Raw genomic sequence first — 20,925 nt, 5'->3', positions numbered from 1 at the left:
GGGAAAGAGAGCAGGCAGACCAGCCCAAACTGGTTCCCATCTCCACCCACCTTTCTTCTGCTTGATCCAAACTTCAGATAAAATCCATCAGCTTTCTTGCCTCCAGAAGCTGGGACCCATGAGGAGGTAAGATCCCTGTGTTATTAATCTTTCTTCCTACTTCCCAGTCCTATTGGATGTTAGTAAAAGCAAAACATGTGCCTTCCTTACCAAGATAGGTAAGACCACGACTGCCCACAGCAAACCGGGGCCTGCTGTGCTGGCAGCTCTCTCCTGCAGGGTGACAAAAGCCTCTTGTTCTTATCTGAACCTTGGGTATTAGCTGTACTGGGTGACATCACTGCTTCAGAACAGGAACTGGTATGTCAGGTGGGCAGTTAAGTAACTGTTGTCACCTGTGCAAGAAGTGCCCTCTTCAGGTCACAGAAATAATTACTGAGGCAATTCCTATGATTCACTCCTCTACCCAGGAAGAACTTGGTTTAAAGAAATCTGTTCTGTAAGGAATCTGTTTATATGAGTTTCAGATTTCTGTTTATATTCAATGAAGAGACCTTGATATTTAAAACATACCCTATTTTTCCCTTCATTGCTGCTTTTAAAAATCCTACCTTTTATCATAACTTCTCCAAAGAAACCTTCTGTGACTGTGTTAGAACATACTGATTTTCCCCTTAATATTCTCTTATGAATATATGATGTTTACAAAATAAATTTTAAGCATAATCTTCGGGCTCTATTGAGCACTTATTATGTGCCCAATATTGCCAAGAGCATTGAAGAATGCCGTATACCTGTACGAGGCAAAGTTCTGTCCTCATAGACACCATAATATATTTGGGAGAGGAAAGATCAGGGCCTGGAAACAATAGCAAATGCTTTAAAAAGGTAAAGTCAGTATGAATCAATCTTTCAGGTTCAGCACAGTGTGACTTCAGGAGAGAAGGAATTCAAGGATTCACCATTAGAGAAGAAACTTTGGAGGAGATAGAGCTTTAAGGTGTGCTTATGGGACTAATATGATTTGACCAGACTGATACACACATAAAAGGGAAATTTGGGTGAGCGGAACAACCAGAAAAAAAATTCAAGAGTTTGAAGTGCTTATTGGTCAGTAAGGAGAGTAGATGGACTGGAATAGAGGTATATTTTGAGAAGAAGTAGGAATGAGGTTTAAATAATAGAGGGTGAGCAGATACAGGGACAGGGATAATGAGAAAAGTTGAGACTTGGTAAGTAAGGACATGATCACACGTCTGCAGAGACTGGAGTTTTGTAAATATGGTCTGTTTCACCATCTTTTGAAAAAATAAGGTGACAGCTTCTATTTTTCCAATTATGTAATCACTCAAGTACCCACATGCTCTTATTAGCAATCAGCCCAGTAAGTTCACCTTAAACTTTCTTCTGTGCTTTCTCTATTAAATTTTCAAAGAATTCTCTATTAAAATTTCAAAGAAATTTTCTCTATTAAATTCCCCCCCCCCCCAAAATGGAGCCTAAAGCAAGGACTCAGGTGAAGATAGTTTATTTAGGATATGATCTTAAGAAGCAGAAATGAGGAGGTAGATAGCACAGGATTAGGGCTTGATTCTTCCAGGATCTCCGAGAAGCATACAGGATGCTTCTTGGGATTATCTGCTGGGAAGCAAGAAGCTAGTGTATTCATCTGTCCCTTTCCCCTCTGGTTGGTGCTTGCTGGCAGGGATGGTAATTCCCCTATACTTTCAGGCTGTGCTTGCCCATGGGCTGAATGAGCTCCCAAGGAGTCAGAGAAAGCCCTGGGGTAGGAGGTAAAAATAATGCACAGTGCATGCTTAATGTTGGATGTTATCAGCTTGAGACGAGTCTGAGCGTCTAAGAATTGTCTATCACAGCTATTGATAAATTCAACCCTAGGCATTTGGACGTGACAACAGGCACATGAGATATTTGTTATAGGGCTCTCTTTGCACTACTCAGATGCGTGCTTGTCTTAGGTTATTTTCACTGTGTCTCTGAGTCTTCAACATTGTGGCTGGCTACAATCCATCTAAAACACTTAATACAGGAGGTTGCATAACCTGAGCTTCAGGCCCCACTCCTTTAATTGGTACCAAGTCTATAACTGATACTCAACTTTTCCCTCCTCCACTGTACCCTCCAGACTTCCTTATATTGGATACCACTTTGGCGAACTTAGATTCTTGCCTGGTGGGGTGACCCAGACCCTCATTGCTGAGAGGTCTCAATTCTTTGTCACTTTGTCCTTTTTAGGCCTTGTTGCCACAGTTGCCACTTGCTCTTTTTACTGGGCAGGGAAATACCCCATGGAAACGCTTACATTCCAAACATATTTCTTCTTGCTCTCACTGTGTAATAACAATCTGGTACTCCATGATAATTGGGTCAATTATGCCCCCATCTAATAAATCCTATCTTTGTCTGCTGGACCAGTGGCACAAGGAGTTCAACTAGGTCACCTAGTGATCTAGGTGGCGGTCATAGCTGCAGGTTCAGTGGGGCCCTTACTGAATCCACTGGTGGAAGCATTCTTCCTCAGGGAACCAGGACCTCTAATCCAGCAGAGCCTAGGACTATGAGAAAAGGCAAACACAAATTCTGAAGGTGGGTTACAGGGAGTGATAGGAGAAGAGTCTGTTCTGCTTCCATTTCTTGGTTTCTAAACGTGTGTATTTTAGCTAGGGTGCCACAGCACCATACATCAGACATTGATTTAATGAATATTATCTCTTCCTGGATTAGCATTCCAACCTGGAATAGCATTCCAGCACTAATGGTGTTGCCCCTGAGCTGGTTTCTTAGCTGAGCCTTTAACAGGCCATTCCATCATTCTTCTAGGTCACCTGTGCTAGGTACCGTCAACCTAGCTTATCTCTTAAGTCTATCGTAGGACCAGTGGGTTCCCTCCCTGGTTATGCTGTCACAGCTGTTGTGTTCTAAAATGGGTACCTTTTTCTGAGGAAATTTGGTTTTGGACATGGATGGGCAATTAAAAGAACAAGCACCCATGAACAAAATGGAAAAGATTAACATTTTTGGAGGTAAGAGCTCCCAGGAATATTATAAAGATTTGCAGGACAGAGGAAATGCTTCAGAAGTCTGACCTGTCACACATACCATATGAAGCTATGAGGGTTACAGATGATAGCAAGTATGAAGACAACTTGTAAAACTGGAAAGCACTACACGTGTCATTTTTACTGTTAATTTAAGGACTACAAGTCATAGACATTCATCTCTCTGTGTCTCTTATATTCAGATAGGAGGAGCTTTTATTCCAAGGAGAAGTCAGTGACTTTCTATATTCCTCTTACCCCAACCACTTCCCCCGACCTCTGCACAGATGCTGAGGTTTGAGGTTTCTGTAAGCCTCTCTCTGCTGCTCGTCTCACTGTGGACCACTGTAAGCGCAGAAATACATTGCCGCATCCTCCAGCTGGGAGTCTGAGATCCTGAGACTGAAGGATTTGGCTTCCTTCTGGAAGTTCACAGAGTAGCGACTGTTTGTTGCATTCTGTTGCTTATAAGCTTCTTGGCCAATAATGAAAATCATCTCCCCGCTGGGAGGCTGTTTGTACCACAACAAATAATAATCACTGTCACTAGTGCTATACGTACAGTCCAGGGTCACAGTCTGTGCCTCCTGCACAGACACTTCTGGTTGAGGCTGAGTGACCATCTGGGCCACGCTGGATCCTGTGGGAAAGAGGAGAGAAAGGACCACACTGGGTGTCACACGAGAAAGCAGACAGACCAGCCCAAACTGGTTCCAATCCCCACCCACCTTTCTTCTGCCTGATCCAAACCTCAGCAGAACATATCAGCTTTCAACTGGGCTCTCTGAGGCAATGCATTTACTCTGCTATTCATCTCTCGTTTCACAGCCCCATTAGATAACATTATAAAGAAAGACCTAAACCTTCCTTACCCAGACAGGTGGAGACCAGGACTGCCCGCAGCAAGCTAACAAATATCATGCTTACAACTCTCCCCTGCAGGCTGAGAAGTCTCTTGCTCTGATCTGGGTTCCCCTCTGTGCTCAGCGACCCTTGAGCTTCAGAGCAGGAAATGGTATGACAGGTGATGGATGACTGTCTCACTGACGAAAGTTTTCCCAATACTTTTTGGTCTCGCTTCAGGAACTAGGCTATTGGTTGTAATTTCAGATGAAAGTGAAAACTGTTTTCTGAGTTTTTTTAACTTCTAGGCTGAAAATAAAGAGAAGAGGGAGCTGGCAAATTTATTCTGCTAAGACCTAATCTTGGAGAGAAGAATGGGGCAGAAGTGGCAGAGTTTTATTTGCAACAAACTCTATAATTTTTCTTTGCATTTAAAAAAATAAAAATGACAATGCAAGTGTAATAGAAACAATTAATTATGGGTGATAAGAATACACCTGTTATATTAATGTATTCAATTTTTTAATAGTTTTACAACTTCTCAAAATAAAGAATGAGAAAAAAGATATATGTTTGTGCCTGAAAAGAGCATGGACTAAACTCAGAGTAAGTGGAAGCAGATCATGTAGTGTCTAATTGTGCTTATATTTTCCACGGACACACACAAAAAGGAGACCTATTTTTTTTTTAAGAAGTTCTGAAATAAGTATTGCAGGAGTTCTCATCAGCACCGAATTGCTTCAAACAAGTCATATTAAGAGTTGCTCCCATCACTCTCATTCCATTTTGAAAAAATATCGTGAACAAGGAAAAAAAGACCTACTGTGATTCACCAGAAGCTTGTGTTTCCAGAGGAAGTAACAGGGACAGTTATATAATTCCAGAGTTGGAGTCCCCAAGCCAAGAGTAAGAATGGGGTTCTGCTACATACTGGGTACTGTCTGACAGCACAGGTTCTCTTGTAACAGAGGTGGGTGGCTGAGTCTTCTCACTGAGAGAGATGCTCAGGCAATTGTAAGAGTTGGGACCAGCCCTGAATGAGGCTGCTAAAATCTCTGTGCCCCTAAATTCAGTTTGATGGCAATGGAAGAAGGAGCAACCAGAATTTCTTCTAGATCATCTCCATCTTTGCCCCATGATTTGAATTCCTGTATCTTGGTTTTAGATTCCCAAAAAGTCAGTTCTAATACAAGGACTTGTGTATAATTAGTTTATATGCAGGTGATTCTAGGAAACATTAGTAGGAAGTGAATCAGAGAAGGGAAGGAGGGCAAGACAGGGTGTTGTCATCAAGCCGTTCCTACTGTGGGCAATTGGAGCTTAATCCAGCTAGGTAATTCTGGGAGATGGTATAGCATACCCTTTGGAGTTACCCCAAATGAGGCATAAAGGAGCTGGAGTAATTCATAAACTCATTACCCATCATGGCTTGAGGGAGGCTTTGGGGACATCAACTCTCTGGCACATCTAACTTGTCCTGAACACTGGCCACATGCTCTCATGGTCAGAAAATAGTCCTCAGAGATGCTGGGATTTTCAGGGTGTAGAGGTGACTGTCTGGGTATGTGAGCAGAACACCAGCAGCATCTGTACAGACCATACCTTTCACTGCTGAGATCCACTTGTGCTCTATGTTAAATTTACTCAGAACACTAGTTCTTTAAAAAAAAAAATCAATAGAAGGATCAGTGGGACAAGTTATGATTGCTATAGTTGATTCCATAGCCATAATTCATATTTATTATCTTCCATCTACCTCTTATATCACTCATTCTTGATTCTCTTTCACCTTTGACTAATACTTCTATATCTAGACTTCTGTCCCAGGGAGGTAACCTAGACCTTCATCCCTGAGGGGCCTGAGCCACTGGTTATTCTCCCCTTATCAGGCCATAGTTGCCACAATTGCCTGTTTACAGTAATTATGGTCATGAAAGTGCTAAAAGTCATCCCGATGAATCCCCTGAGTTTTAGTCCTATTTTTCCAGCTCCCAATAGGCAGCAATAGCCCTAAATCCTCATGATAATCAGTATAGATTGCCCCTGCCAGTGTAGTAACTCCTTTCTTGGCCTTCTGGTCTTCAGACATGAGTATCTCCAAATGACCAGGTGGTACATATAACATTTGGTTTTGTGAAAACTTCTCTGTTTTCCTAATAGAAATACCCTCTCCTTTCTCTTCAAAAGGAAACAGGACCTCTAGTCCAGAAGAACCTAGAATTTTTATGAGAACAGGAGACACACAATGTCCAAGTGAGTCACTGAAACTGGGAGTTGATGGGAGATAGCCCTACTTCCACTCCTTGGTTCCCAGGTCCATGCATTTTATCTAACAGGAACACAGCACCATCCTGAAGAATAGTTCTCCAGCCTCTCAGAGCACTACCTCTAAGCTGGTGCTTTAGCTGAGCCTTTCAGTGCTCATTCCAGTGTTCTGTTAGGCTAGTGGTTTGTGGATAATGCTGTATGTAGTAGATCAGCATACTCAATGGTCACATGCCTGTTGTCCCAACTCTTTGCTATAACTTGGGTCTGTTGAAGCAAAGGGATGTGAAATCCCTTGATTAATCATAATGATCAATCAGGCACTCTTGAACCCTCAGGTTATGCCGCTATGTGTGGCACTATGGAAGGGAAGGCAAACTCATACCCAGAACATGTATTAACCCAATAGGAAAAGATTTCTGCCACCTCCAGGGTGGAAGTGTTCAATGTAATCAACTTGCCAACAAGTGGCTGGTTGGTCTTCTTGAGGGGTGATTCCACATTGAAGGCTCCATGTTGTATCTGTGGCTGACAGGTTGGATATTTGACAGCAGAAGTAGTTAGGTCCGACTTGATGAGAGAAAACCCATGCTTCTGCGCTCATGGAGAACCTCCATGCTGTCAGCTTGGCTAATCTGTCTACAGGTCTGTTGTTCAAGCAGTGAAGTGGCCGAAGACAGAGGCTGGTGACATCCCCTGGTTGGATCATCTTGCCATGTGGTCACTAGGTGCTTCCTCATAGTGGACACTCCCTGGGGAGCTAGGATGTGAGACGGTGATCCAAACACTGTGCACCTTCACTTGCTGCCCTTTCAGTTCACGGTCACTCCTAAATGTGACTCTCCCTCCTCCCACTCCAGCAGACCGTAGAAAAGAGCAAGATGCTAGGCCAGGGGTCACCAACCCCAGGGCCATGGACCAGTACTGGTTTGTGGCCTGTTAAGAACCGGGCCGCACAGCAGGTGAGTGGTGGGCAACTGAGCGAAGCTTCATCTGCTGCCCTCCATCTCTCGTGTTACTGCCTGAACTATTCCGCCCCCCGCCCCATGGAAAAATTGTCCTCCTTGAAACCAGTCCTTGGCGCCAAAAAGGATAGAGACCGCTGCTAGGCACTTTTAAAAGTCACCCCTTTGACTCGTCTCCAGCCAGCTGGTTGAAATTTTATCCTCTTTTAAGGAGGAGACAGATTTGCCATCATACTGTGTTCTCCTTTCACTCTGTCCTTTTCTAAACTTTTTACCATTTTCCCTCAGGTTTTGGTACTTGGTCTTCTACCCCAGTCTTTTCAGAATGTCAACGTACATTTTCTTTCACTACTGAATTTGATGGTTACGGCTTTTAAGATTTTGTATTCTTGATATATTTGTAAAAGTCTACAAAGGAGCTCAAAGGCAAGAATTTTACTGTTTCCTGCATTCTTTAGTGCTCTCTTCTTTCTGATATTAAGCCTCAGGTTTTTGAACAGAGTTAGGACTTCACACAGAGAAACAAAATATATTAGATGGTGTTTGAAAACACTATCCCTCTGCACATGGTATTCAAACGAAATACTTGACACTGTTATACAAAGCTCCTCCTATTTCCCTTTGCTCAAAGTGCAAAGTCAGCGCCCTGGAGCCCTTCAGGCAGGAGGTGCAGGCTTAGCAGGGTTTAGGTGCAGGACGCAGGTGTCTGAGCAGCACTGTGCACTCGTTGCACATAAGAAGGTGGTTGTGTCGTGGAGCTGGGAATCCTTCACGTGCAGGGAAAATTGCTGGTCATTTTTGTTAAGCCTGGCTGTGAATCTTCCACTGATCTTCTCTTTCTCACTTGAAAACAATTGTATCAGGGAGTGGAGGCCTTCCCTGGGATCCTGCGTAAACCACTGGAAGAAATCAGCAGCTCTGTCTCTGTAACTGCAGTTCAGTGTGAAGCTCTCGCCTTCCTTGACTTTCTGTTCCACCAGTGGTTGTCCATTTGACCCTGCTCAGGAGGAGTGAAAAGATTTTCATACATAAGAAACTTAAAAAAAAAAAATTCATTGAGCTGTGTGTATACTCATAATGTATGTACTTGTCTGTGTAAATGTTACCAGTTAATAGAAAGTGTTCTAAAAGTCACTTAGGTTATTCAGATTTTTGTAATCTGTTTTCTTCTTTGTGTTTTCGTTTCTTCTGTCTCACTGAAGTTTTTTCAGAAGCATTTCAGCTTATTTTTGTAATTATTTGGCTTTTCCACACTCCTCCAATCGGGGCTCCTTTATCTATAAGTGCACAGTAGAATCACTTGGGGCACTTATGAAAAATGCAGATTTCCAAATTTCATTCTCAGAGACTCTGCACCACCTTTTCTAGAGTCAGGCCTGGGTATCTACAGATTTTTCCAAGTGCTCAAGTGGTTCTGAGGCAAGGTGCTTGCAAATCATCTTTGGAGAAACACTGTATTGGATGTGAGTTCTTTAATAAAATGTATACCTCACCAAAAAAAAAAGAAAAGAAAAAAAAGAAACTTTTTTTTTAAAATAAAGAACTTTTCCTGTTTGTTTTACAGAATTCCTTAATATAAACTCTGGATTGTCCCCGAGATCCCCCTAAATTTCCTTACCAGAGTTGCCCCATTTCCCTGGCTTGACCCTTCCCCCCACCCCCCCTTGTCCTCCCCACTCACAGCTTAGCTGCACACACAGGAGCATCAGTGAAGCTTGCAGGGGAGGCTCCATTCCTGCTTCTTCCTGGAGTCTCCGAGGATTCAGTTTGGAGGCCTGAAACGGACCATGTTCAATTGTTCTAGTTCGTTGTTCTAGATTTTTCTGCTTCTTTTGGTTTGGAAGCCCCAGTGATATTCACTGTGTTTTCACAACCAATCAAAATCTCACTTGTCACAAAATGCATCATTGAATATACTCACTCCTGCTGCTTCCATTCACAGTTCTCGTTTCCAGCCAGTCACTTCTGTCAATGAAGCACTGCCCCCATGTGGTCTGAACTTTTTAATTGAATTTTGTTTCCATTTCCCTTAATAAAAAGAAATCCCTTATGTTAAATTAAAGGAAGATAGAACATACAGAGAGGTGAAGAGTGAACAAAAAAGAAAGGAAACAAAACATAGTGTCAAAATGTTCTCTAGTGATGACTGTCTTCATATCCTTAGTGCCTGGAACTCCCTTCCTCACTCCCCTCACCTATAAGGGATCAGTGCGTGTGCTTTGCCTGTATGACTCTCTGTACTATGTTCTGAGGGGCATAAATAAAAAGTTGAGAGAAGACCTGATTCTTCCCTTAACTGGTTAGGGTCTCCTATGGCTTTGTTGTATTTCTCACTCTGAACAATTATAAATTAGCTAAAAGAGTTAGGCCTTTTCTAAGTTCTCTATATAAGTATAAAGGAGGGAAATACAGTATCTTTCTTTTCATATGTTCTCAGACGTGAGAGAGCAACCTCGTATCTGGCTAACTCTGAAAATGGTAGTACACTTGCAAAAATCTAAGTGTTTCTTATATTTAGGTCTGGGCTTCTGTGCAAACTCTGATAATTTCTTATATTTTACATATTAGGTATACAAAACCCTGTTTTGCGATCTTCTATGTTACAGGAAGGATTAGGGACTGAAGAAGAGGAGAGGTTAAGGAGGGAAGTTCTCTTCTAGTCTTTGCATTCAGTCCTAACCCTGCTGATTCTAGGTGCTACCACTTAACCACATTTTCTCAGCTGCATTCCCTAGCTAAAGGCCTGGCCCTGGCAATCTATCCCCATCCTTCCCTCCCTTTATTTCTTCTTGTGGGCCTGAGGTAAGTGGCTGAGAGTCTGTGGTGAGTAAAGAGCTGTGATTCTTCTTTGATGTTAATTTTGGGTATTAGTCTTCCTCATGTATGAAATTGTATGAAGTAGGGAGACTGCTTTTTCTAGCATTTTCCTGACGCACAGTGTCATTGTACCTCAGCTGGGAATTAAATCCCTCTTGGAGATGTAGGGTCCAAGGTGAACTGTGCTATGTCTTTCCCAACCCTCTCATTTCTGCTTGAGCAGTAAACAGCAGACTTGGGGTGGTCACTGGGGAGTCTGGCTGTTTGTCGATTGATACACTTTCCTGGGAACATGCTTGCTCTTTTTCTGAATAAGAGCATTGCCAAATCATATCAAATCTGGAACCACAAAAATGTTAGCAGAATTTCTAGATGTCTTAAGATTTTTTCTCTCCTAATGAGGATACTTACCAGGAATATTCCCAAAGAAGGGAATTTTAGTTTGGGAAAAATAGAAGGAATGGTTACAATTGTTTGGAAGAAGTAACATTTACAAGAGAGTTTTACATTTGCATGGAATTTTCTCTCTCCTGTCACACACAGATGGTGATTTCAACATTCCAGGTCAGAACCAGCAAGAATGTATCTAGTTAAAGGTGATAAGTGATTTTCTCAAGCAATAATAGGCAGCCAGCAATAAATGGTGTGTCTGCTACCTCAAGTTTATTCAACTTAACCCTGTGGGGATGTTTAATAAAATGTACAAAATAGAATCTGCTATTATAGACATTTCTCCGAAGAAAATATACGGATTGCCAACAAACACATGAAAAGATGCTCAACATCATTTATCATTAGAGAAATGCAAATCAAAACTACAATGAGGTGTCACCTCACACCAGTCAGAATGGCCACCATCAAGAAATCTACAAACAATAAATGCTGGAGAGGGTGTGGAGAAAAGGGAAGCCTCTTGCACTGTTGGTGGGAATGTAAATTGATACAGCCACTGTGGAGAACAGTATGGATGTTCCGGACGTTCCTTAAATAACTAAAAATAGAACTACCATATGACCCAGCAATCCCACTACTGGGCATATACCTGAGAAAACCATAATTCAAAAAGAGTCATGCAATGTTAATTCAAATACACCCAAATATTTGAGTTCTAAACTTAGAATCATATTTAAAGTAATATAGAAAACTAGAAAAGACAAGTTCAACAAACATATTTAGCAGCTCAGTGTATGTGAATGGAAGCTGGTGTTCTGTAAGTTTACATTTAAACATTGTAACAAGAATAAATGTTCAGTTTCATAAAAAAAAAAAGTCATGTACCACAATGTTCATTGCAGCACTATTTACAATAGCCAGGGCATGGAAGAAACCTAAGTGTCCATCGACAGATGAATGGATAAAGAAGATGTGGCACATATATTCAATGGAATATTACTCAGCCATAAAAAGAAACGAAATTGAGTTGTTTGTAGTGAGGTGGATGGACCTAGAGTCTGTCATACAGAGTGAAGCAAGTCAGAAAGAGAAAAACAAATACCGTATGCTAACACATATATATGGAATCTAAAATAAATGGTTCTGATGAACCTAGGGGCAGGACAGGAATAAAGACACAGACGTAGAGAATGGACTTGAGGATATGGGGAGGAGAAAGGGCTGGGACAAAGTGAGAGAGTAACACTGATGTATATACACTACCAAATGTAAAATAGATAGCTAGTGGGAAGCAGCTGCATAGCACAGGGAGATCAGCTCGGGTGCTTTGCGACCACCTAGAGGGGTGGGAAAAGGAGGGTGGGAGGGAGACTCAAGAGGGAGGGTATATGGGGATATATGTATACATATAGCTGTTTCACGTTGTTACACAGCAGAAACTAACACAACATTGTAAAGCAGTTATACTACAATAAAGATGTTAAAAAAAAAAGTGAGTAGCTTCATCACTGGCATTAGAGCTAACAAGAAAAATCATATGATCATTTCCATTGATGCAGAAAAGGCCTGTGACAAAATACAATATACGTCCATGTTAAAAACACTTAAAAAAGTAACTAATAGCTAATTCCTTAACATAAAAAAATGCATATGCCACAACCTCAGAGCAGCACCTACTTCTGGGGAAATGCTAGAAGCTTTCTTATTAAAGTTAGGAGAAGGACAAAGATGTCCACTACCTTTACCACTATTTAGCATTGTGTTGGAGCTACTACATAATGCAGTCGGCCAAGAGAAAAAACAATTAGAAGCATAATAATTGGAAAGAAACAGGTAAAATATCATCTGCATATTTGCAGATGAAATAATGATATATCAGAAAACCTAAAAGAAGAAAAACCACTATCAAAAGACAGGTAAACAACAATTTTAAAGCAGCTTTTATATCATTCATATGCTAAAATAGAAAACAGTTAAAAGAAATGTGGAAGAAAAGAGCACATTGTCTGTTGCATGAAAGTAAAAAGAAAGAGAAAGGAAAGAACTTTTTTTGTTTTCTTCTGCGGTACGCGTGCCTCTCACTGTTGTGGCCTCTCCCGTTGCGGAGCACAGGCTCTGGACACATAGGCTCAGCGGCCATGGCTCACGGGCCTAGCCGCTCCGCTGCATGTGGGATTTTCCTGGACCAGGGCATGAACCCATGTCCCCTGCATCGGTAGGCGGACTCTCAACCACTGAGCCAGCAAGGAAGCCCCAAGAACATTCTTAAGTACAAGTTAAGACTAAGCAGATAAGTCAATTAAATGGAATAGCAAATCAATAACTAAGCCTAATTGTATATGGAAATTTAGTTTATGTTAAAGACAGTATCTCAAATCAGTGGGGAGGAATGAGTTCTCAGTAAGTACATTGTGACAAGTGTGTTAGTGAGAGTGTCCCATTTTATTTTACTTAAAAAATTTTTTTTCTTTATTTTTGTTGTATTGTGTTGTATTATTTTTGGCTGTGCTGCAAGGCATGTGGGATCTATTTCCCTGACCAGGAATTGAACCCATGCCCCCTACAGTGGAAGTGCAGAGTCCTAACCACTGGACTGCCTGGGAATTCCCTGTCCCATTTTAGAGCAGTAGTCTTTAAACTGGGATTCCTATACTCTTGAAATTATATGAAGGTTTTCCAAGGTTTATGCAGGCATAGATAATTCTAATGGAATCTAGTCATATGTGTGTGTGTGTATGGGTTTGTGTATTAGAATTTTTTTTCCCTAAAACTGCTTTAGAACATGCCTTGAGATCCAGATGTCATGCCGCCTCTTTCCCATTTCACTTTCCACTCTTAACTTTTCCTTAAAAAAAGCTCCACCATCCTGAATCTTACTATGGTACATTGCTCCAGAGTCTAAAATCTCCAAGGTACCAAAGAAGTAAGCAATTCATTGGCTCCTGGCTTCTGAGGGAAAGTCCTGAACAGCTAGGAAAGAAATATTGCAAGACAGGGAGGTGTTTTAACTAGGCAGCAACCTCGAGACAAGATTCCTTGATCTTATCTATCTATCTATCTATCTATCTATCTATCTATCTATCTATCTATCTGTCATCTTAGAATTCAGAAGTGAATTGGTGGTCACTGAAACCCATCGTGTAACATCATTGTTTGAATTGAAAAACAAAGTCAAACTTTTTATGAGAAAAAAATAAATCTTATGTGGCAGGTTTGTTTGACAATGTGGGGTATGGGAGGAACAGAAGAATTAAGGAAGAGTCCCAGGATTTCTGGTAAGGTGAATTATATTGCCATTTTTTTCTGAGATGGAAAAGAGTGAGGGAAGAACCTGAGGGAAGAACCTATGCTTCTTCTATATTAATTATGGATCTATTTGTTGTAAATGACAGAATCTCAACTCATGCTGACTTGTTCCCAATGAGAGTATTTTGACTTTTGCCGCTCCAGGCAGAGCTGGATATATAGGCTCTGATGATGCTCTCAGATCTGTCTGTCTTCATATCTCTGCATTGCCTTTCTCTATATTTTAGGCTAAGGTGTGAATGATGTTCCCTAAAATGGTCCAGTGATTAACTTCCACAGCTCACAATGATATGGCAGCTCTACTGTGTAGAAAAAAAAACACGAAAACCACAGATACCCACTTAAATGAATGTGTCTGCAAAGCAGATGTGTTCATGGCTTGCATCTTTGTGCTTACCCTCTTTTCCACAATGGTTTCTAGTTTTGAGAGTCTGTGAACCTATTCTAATAACTCTGTCAAATTTCAATGTTAATGATAGATTAAAGCAAATCTTGAATAGTCTCTTTTGGACAAATCTTCTCTGTCCATGGTCTATTCTTATTTCCCCTCCCTTTCTCTTAAATTGTTCTTGGTCTCTTCCACCATTCAAGACCCCAAATATAGCATTACCCAACATTCAGCACCAAGAAAACTTTTCCTTGATGAAACAGTGGTGAGTGGGACTATTCTAAATCTATGGGTTGTTTTTCTGGGATGGATCACAGACATTTGATGAAAGTAAAATGTACAAACTTTGACTGGAAGTTTCCACATCTCTCACTTCATCCATCACGGAGTGTTACAGAAAGTCTTTTATTCAATAAAATAGATTTCTCTTCCTCACTCTTCTCAGTTTCTACTTTTGAAGAAAGACTTTCTCTTTCTGAATGATGTGGATATAAACTAAATCACCAAATGGTGGAATAACAATTTTAGTTTTACTACGGTGTTGTTGTCTATTTTTTATGTGCTTACTTGATTCTCGACCCTGCACCATTTAATAGAAAAATGGAGCTATAAGACCCCTAAAAATTTAGTATATTGCTGCCTGAAGAAATACCCTTTTTTAAGTACACCAAACCATGCTCTTCTAAGAGTGAACCAAATTAGACAACAAACATGTTTGTGATGATAAAAGGCACAGTGGGGGTCAATTGGAAATTAGCCTTAATGTTGAAGGACTATCGGCCTGGCTTATCCTTATGGCAACTCAGTACCCTGAAGAGCAGGGAAGTAGATGGGAACATACCTAAACTGTACCAGTACGAGTACTGAGGAGGGCAAAATCTCACATGAATTCAGGAGTTATTTTCAGTGAAAACCATGCAAGGGTTTTTGCAACCAGATGAGGAAGAGGACAAAGTACAAAGCAGAGCAGAATGTAGTTATTTTTATTTGTTTGGTCTATATTATATGATTTAAAAGTTTGTCCTTTACGGGAGGTTAATGAATGCAGAGAAGCTATTAGTCTCCCCCTACGTCTAAACAAAACTCATGCTGCAAAGTGATCATAAAATTGCAACACATTGGGAAAGTGTTTAGATTTTTCCTTTCCTGGAATATGGCGATTAGTTGGTGGTAGAATTGCTCAGGGAAAACGAAATTCATTTGTTCATTGAATCAATCATTATGGAAATCCAGTTTTTCTATACATTTAGAAGTGTGCTTATAAAAGTAAATCTTTGATATAATCTGACAGTTTAAATTTAGATTAATAGCTCATTCTAAAAAACAATTTCAAGGTATTCCTTAATATTGCTTATGCTAAAGACAGGTAATCTCATGACATGTTGTATTTTTATCTGGAAAGAAACCCAGTTCTGAGCTGTGTGTGGCCCTCTTGGATGAACTACTAACTCAAGCTAACATTTCATATTATCTCACAGTACCATCCAATAACAATTGTCCCTTTCAGTAATATTAAAAACTTTTAATTTCCTAAACTCTTCTTGCTTATTGTTTCTTGATCTTTGCTCTTAATAAGTTTACCCTGCTTGGAATGTGTTCTCCTACCATTGCCCTCACTTAAATTCCTACACATGCGTCAAGTAAAAATTCAAAATCCAATTTCCATGAATTTGGAAGTGAATTTTACAAGCTTTTTGGTTGTTCAGTTCTTTCACGGTATTTTCCCTCACTTAAAACTTAAAATTCTTAGTTTGGTGCAAAATCATATTGTTTTGCAATTGTTTCTGCAAATCACTGGAAAATGGACATCCCACTTTTCTTTGACTAGTTCCTGTAATGAGGAATATTTTATACCTCAAAGCAGTCTGTTTTGTTTTGAAAAACCTCTGATTGTTCATTTTTCCTTATAGGGAGCTGAAATTTGTTTCCATACAAATTCTAACCATTGGCTATAAATTTGCCTTTATACATGGGTATAAATATTATCAGCCATTCATTCTTTCAACCAGTGTTCAGTGAATGCTTATTGGTAAAAAAAAATTGATATCTTCATAAAGCTTAAATCTAATGAGAGAGATATTCCTATGACTGTTAGGTAGTAAGCTCTTTGTGTACAAGCGTCATTCGTAAAATATTTTTATATTGCCTAACAGTGTGCAGAAAGGAGGAAACAGAAAAACCTCAGGTATGAATTCTGAGAAACATCATTTTGTGTGAAAGTGAGTGCCTCCTTCTGTGGGGTTGTGAACAGACTGAACGTGGGCGGGGTCCCCATGATTACAGGGCAGAAGGTGAAGTCTGAGCCTATGACCTGCACAGAGATATGTTCTTCTTAATGGTTGGAACTCCCACTCTTGCTGCGTGTGTGACTGTGTTAAAAATAGAAACCTCTCCCTCCTGGCACTTGTGGACTGGGGATGCTGCTCCACTTTCTGTTGGCTCTCTTCCCTGTTCAGAGAGAGGAAGAGACACAGAATACTAGACATCAACTCTCCACTTAATTCAATGATTCATTTCATTTTTTCCAACTTTTCTGGAAACAAGCAAGCAAAATTTACTTTTAAAGGACTAAAACAAGACCTGAATAAATGAAGAGGCATATAATATTCTTGGGTAGGAAAACATAATATCCTACAATGTCAGTTTTCAATGTGATTCCAACCAGAATCCCATTTGTTTGAACCAAACTAAATAAGTGAGAACAAATGCCTTGAATTGTCAACTATATTTTGAAAAAGAATATTAAGATTGGGTTTTCTTTTTATGACATAAAAACTTACTCTGAACAAAACAGTACAGTATAGGCACAGCCTGCTCAGGTGACACTGACAAGAAACCACCCACCAGCCTCAAGACCACTGAGAACACTGAAATTAAGAAAACAGTAGTCTTTCCTTTGCAAAAGAAAAAAGAAAGAGAAATCTAAGATGCCCATGGGAACCAAACACTTTCAGGATTCTGTATTCTCTGTACTGTTTGCCTTCACAGAACATGCCAACATCCTGAAAATAACATAGGCCGAGACCCTGAGTCTCTTAAGCTACTATGTCTCAGGAGATTTGTGTTCAGCTCCCACTGTAGTCTTAGTCACTGTGTCACTCAGAGCACAGAAGTACTTGGCCGAGTCTTTCCAACGGGCTGATGTTTTCCTCAGGTGGAAGGACTTCTCACTCCTCCTAAATTCAGCTTCAAAACCTTTGATACCTGAGACAAGGCTGTTTCCAGATATGTACTTCAGGAGAAGCTGGAGTCCTTGATTGGGGTACTGCACATACCAGAAGAGATAGAATGAAGCAGAAGATGAGTAGCTGCACCTCAGCTCCAGACGGGCTCCTTCAGAGACAGTGATGTGGCTGTCAGGCTGGGTCACCGACTGGGCTCCGGCTCCTCCTGAAACGTCAATGCTGAATCAATGAACTCAGCCAGAACAAAAAGTCTCTATTCAAAGTCAGTCCAAAGCAATGTTCCATATGTGGACAAGAGAGTAAAATGGAACAGTACTCACTCAGGAACAGGAGCACCTCAAGCATCAAGGTGAACACTAAGGTCATGGTGGAGCAGTGAGGAGGCAGTGAGCTCCTTTCTGGGAGATTCTCCACAAACAAAAGTCTGATGACTGGTGGACTTGAACCCAGGTTGCTGTGAGGTTGAGAAGGAATGACACAGGATTTAGATTTCTTCTTCTGATGGACGTTGTAAGGTGTGTTGGGAGAGAGGCTGTCTTAACAAGACTGCCTGCTTCTGGCATCTGAGATGCTTTACATGTCATTGTGCAAAAAGTGGTGTCAGAATATCTCTTTAAACTGTAGGGAAGGAAGGTTTTTTTAGGTTATTCTGATCTTATATAGAAAAACCATTTCCAGTTTACACAACAGCCCCCTCTATTGGTCAGATAGAGGAACAAAGAACAGTTCACAATTTTTGTGAACGTTCCTCACCTCCTTCCTGCCAGGAACACAAAAGTCTCCGAAAGGCGTGGCGATCACTGCAGAAAGTGGCTGCTCTGAATGTGGTCTGCAGGTGAGTAGCATCTGCATCACTGGGGAGCTATTCTGAATGCAGAAGCTCAGGCCCTACCCAGACTTCCTGAGTCAGAATCTGCATTTTAATAAGATTCCTGCGCACATTAGAATTTGAGAAACACTTGTGTAGATGAAGGAGGTAAAAAATACCTTTTGGATTTAATAATAAAGAGATCATTGGTATTTCTGAGAAAAATAGATTGTTTACAGGAGAGGCATGTATGAGTTTGGAGGAATATTAAATAATTTTTAAGAGGAGCATGCTTGAATATTTTAAATGATGGGAAGAAATCAATAGCAAGAAAGTCCTGAAGAACCAGACCATAGAGTTTGGACGATCAGTGGGCTGAGGTGCCAGAGAAGTCAAAGTGAATGGAGTGGGTGAAGCGTTTGGACGGAGGCACACTATTTACAAGTAAGAGAGAGATCTTTTTTATTATTAGGGGAGGGAAAGTGAATTATATGTGTAAAAGCAGGAGTGTTTCATGTGGAAAGCAGAAAGTAGAGGGAGATTCATTTAATGATATGAGTTGTCTTTACGGTCATCTACCATGACTCATCAAAAGGTCCTGGGTAAGCTGTACTAAGAGCGAAGAGAGTCAAAGGAGATATCGTAAAGTATAGAAATGATACGTTATAAAAACATACAGAATTTTCCCGCACCATTTCATTTACAGTAGATGTTAAAAACCACAAATATATGGAGACAAACTTCTGTATGGCTGTGTTGATACATATGCTTAGATGGGGGCACGTTGTCCTCCTGGGATGATGGTTTAAGTAAGAACCAGGTGTAAGAGTGGGAAACACAGCCATGTGTTGGCTTGAGGGATATAATGAAGTAGAAGTATCTTCAGGTGTTCCCGCAGTGGAAGGTTTCCAACCCACTCATAGAAACCAGCTTCACAAACCAGCTCTCATTACTCAGTGCACTTGTCGAAAGTAAACTGTGGTCAAGCTGTAGGCAGATCGACTGAATGGTTCTTGTAAGTCAGGGACAATAATAACAGCTGGGATTAAAGAATAATATGTATGGGCCCCTATCCTTGAGGAATTTGGACAAGTGAAGAGTTAAAACCAAAAACTATTCTTAGCATAGTAGATATGTGCTCTTACAAAACTGTGTACAGAACACTAAAAGAGGGAGAGGGCAAATAAATATAATTTATGTAACCTGGAAAATCTTTTAAAAAGTAAATGTGACATTTACTGGGTCCTGAAGACTGAATAGGATTTTGCCAGCTTGAGAAAGAAATAATATTTATAAGAAGAAAATATGAGAGGGAGTTCATTTGATATGGCTGATGTTCAGAAATCTTGGTGTAATACTGGGGAGGAAGATGAACACTTACTGGAAGTAATACTGTAGATGGGCACATAAACCTTGGTTTTTACTTTTGGGTCATGGGGAGCCATTAGAAGGTATTGAAATAGAACAGCAATCTAATCTGATGTGTAGTTTAGAATGATAACTTCAGGGATAGATTTGGGAAGTAAGAGCTCATGGATAGGGGATACATTTAAGAAGTTATTCCAACCAACTCAGTGAGAGATTATTAGCACCTGGACCAGGATAGTAACAAGGCAACTAACAAGAGGGGGTTGGGGCTTCCCTGGTGGCACAGTGGTTGAGAGTCTGCCTGCCGATGCAGGGGACACGTGTTCGTGCCCCGGTCCGGGAAGATCCCACATGCCGCGGAGCGGCTGGGCCCGTGAGCCATGGCCGCTGAGCCTGCGCGTCCGGAGCCTGTGCGCCGCAACGGGAGAGGCCACAACAGTGAGAGGCCCGCGTACTGCAAAAACAAACAAAGAAACAAAAAAGAGGTGGTTGAAGCTGAGAAATATTTAGAAGACAGAATTGATACGACTTCATGTATCAGTCAACTTTGACTTGGGTAATGCTCAGTACAAACAACCTCACAGTCTCATTGGCTCACGAGTTCAAAGTTTACTGAGTTGTCCATGGTATGTTAGCTGTGGGTCAACTGCAGTCCCAGCACTCTGAGCCTCTGCTCCTGGATACAGGACGATTCCATTCTGCTACTATGAGTTATGTGTTCATTCTGGACCTTGCGTCTTCTTCACTTTATGGATAAAAGCTGAAAGGACAACCATTACCTGGTAAGTGCAGGGAAGAAACAAAAGAAGACATGCCATGTGAATATATTTAGTTTTAGCTCTGATATAACATACTTCCTGTCCACTCACATTCCATTGGTCAAAGCTGGTCACATTGCCATGTCCAAAGTCCACAGTGAGGCCAAGTATAGAAAATATACTCCAGCTAAAGATTAGCATAGTAAGGGTGAGAGAGAATGAATAGTCAACACATGATACACTCTAATACTCTTGGAAATGAGCTACATGAGAGTGAGCTTATAGGGCACTCGGATGTTAACTCCCTAACGGAAAAGAAGGTATATTCATTTCGAAATCTTTAAGAAAGTTTTTTGTGAAAACCTAGGAGAAATCAATAAAAAATTATTTGCTTTTCCCATTTCTCTTCTTTGTTCTTTCTTTTTGTGTTGAAGAACATGCCTTCAGTGAAGTAGGATGTAGCAACGAGTGGTGAATATTAGCCAACTTTAATCAGATTATTTTAGAAAGGTTTGAGTAAGTATCTAGTTCACTTGGAATCATGGCAAAAGAGGAAGCTAGGAATCTGACTCAATGATATGGCCAATATACTGGTGGGAATGGAGGTGAGTGATGTGTAATGACAGTCCCGTTAGTTGACGGAGTTACAGTGACTGGAACGCTTGTTTATCTATCATTGCATTTCCCCCTGGTTATAGAAAACACTGTAATTCATTGAATTTGCCTTTTCCACCTCACACATGGCTCTTTCTCAGTGCTGGTACCAGAGC

At 40.7% G+C, this 20,925-nt stretch overlaps 2 gene segments (V, D, J or C); both read right to left on the bottom strand.

The window, feature by feature from the left end:
• The window catches only part of LOC103079551 (T-cell receptor alpha chain C region-like), a 289,115-nt gene extending 285,078 nt beyond the window's left edge, over positions 1 to 4,037 (bottom strand). The window contains 2 exon segments of the C gene segment in view: positions 3,406 to 3,699; positions 3,932 to 4,037. Of these exon segments, the coding sequence occupies positions 3,406 to 3,699; positions 3,932 to 3,980 (343 nt within the window).
• A 13,042-nt stretch (positions 4,038 to 17,079) lies between these two features.
• LOC103072541 (T-cell receptor alpha chain V region PHDS58-like) lies at positions 17,080 to 17,587 on the bottom strand. The segment is given in 2 exon segments: positions 17,080 to 17,426; positions 17,542 to 17,587. Coding segments are annotated over 2 exon segments (393 nt in total).
• Positions 17,588 to 20,925: the final 3,338 nt, after the last annotated feature.

This window comes from Lipotes vexillifer, unplaced genomic scaffold (genome assembly GCF_000442215.2).
Source record: "Lipotes vexillifer unplaced genomic scaffold, Lipotes_vexillifer_v1.1 scaffold1093, whole genome shotgun sequence".
NCBI classification, from domain to species: Eukaryota; Metazoa; Chordata; class Mammalia; order Artiodactyla; family Lipotidae; genus Lipotes; species Lipotes vexillifer.
Note: the sequence above shows the minus strand (reverse complement) of the source record. Positions and strands in the feature narration are given on the sequence as shown.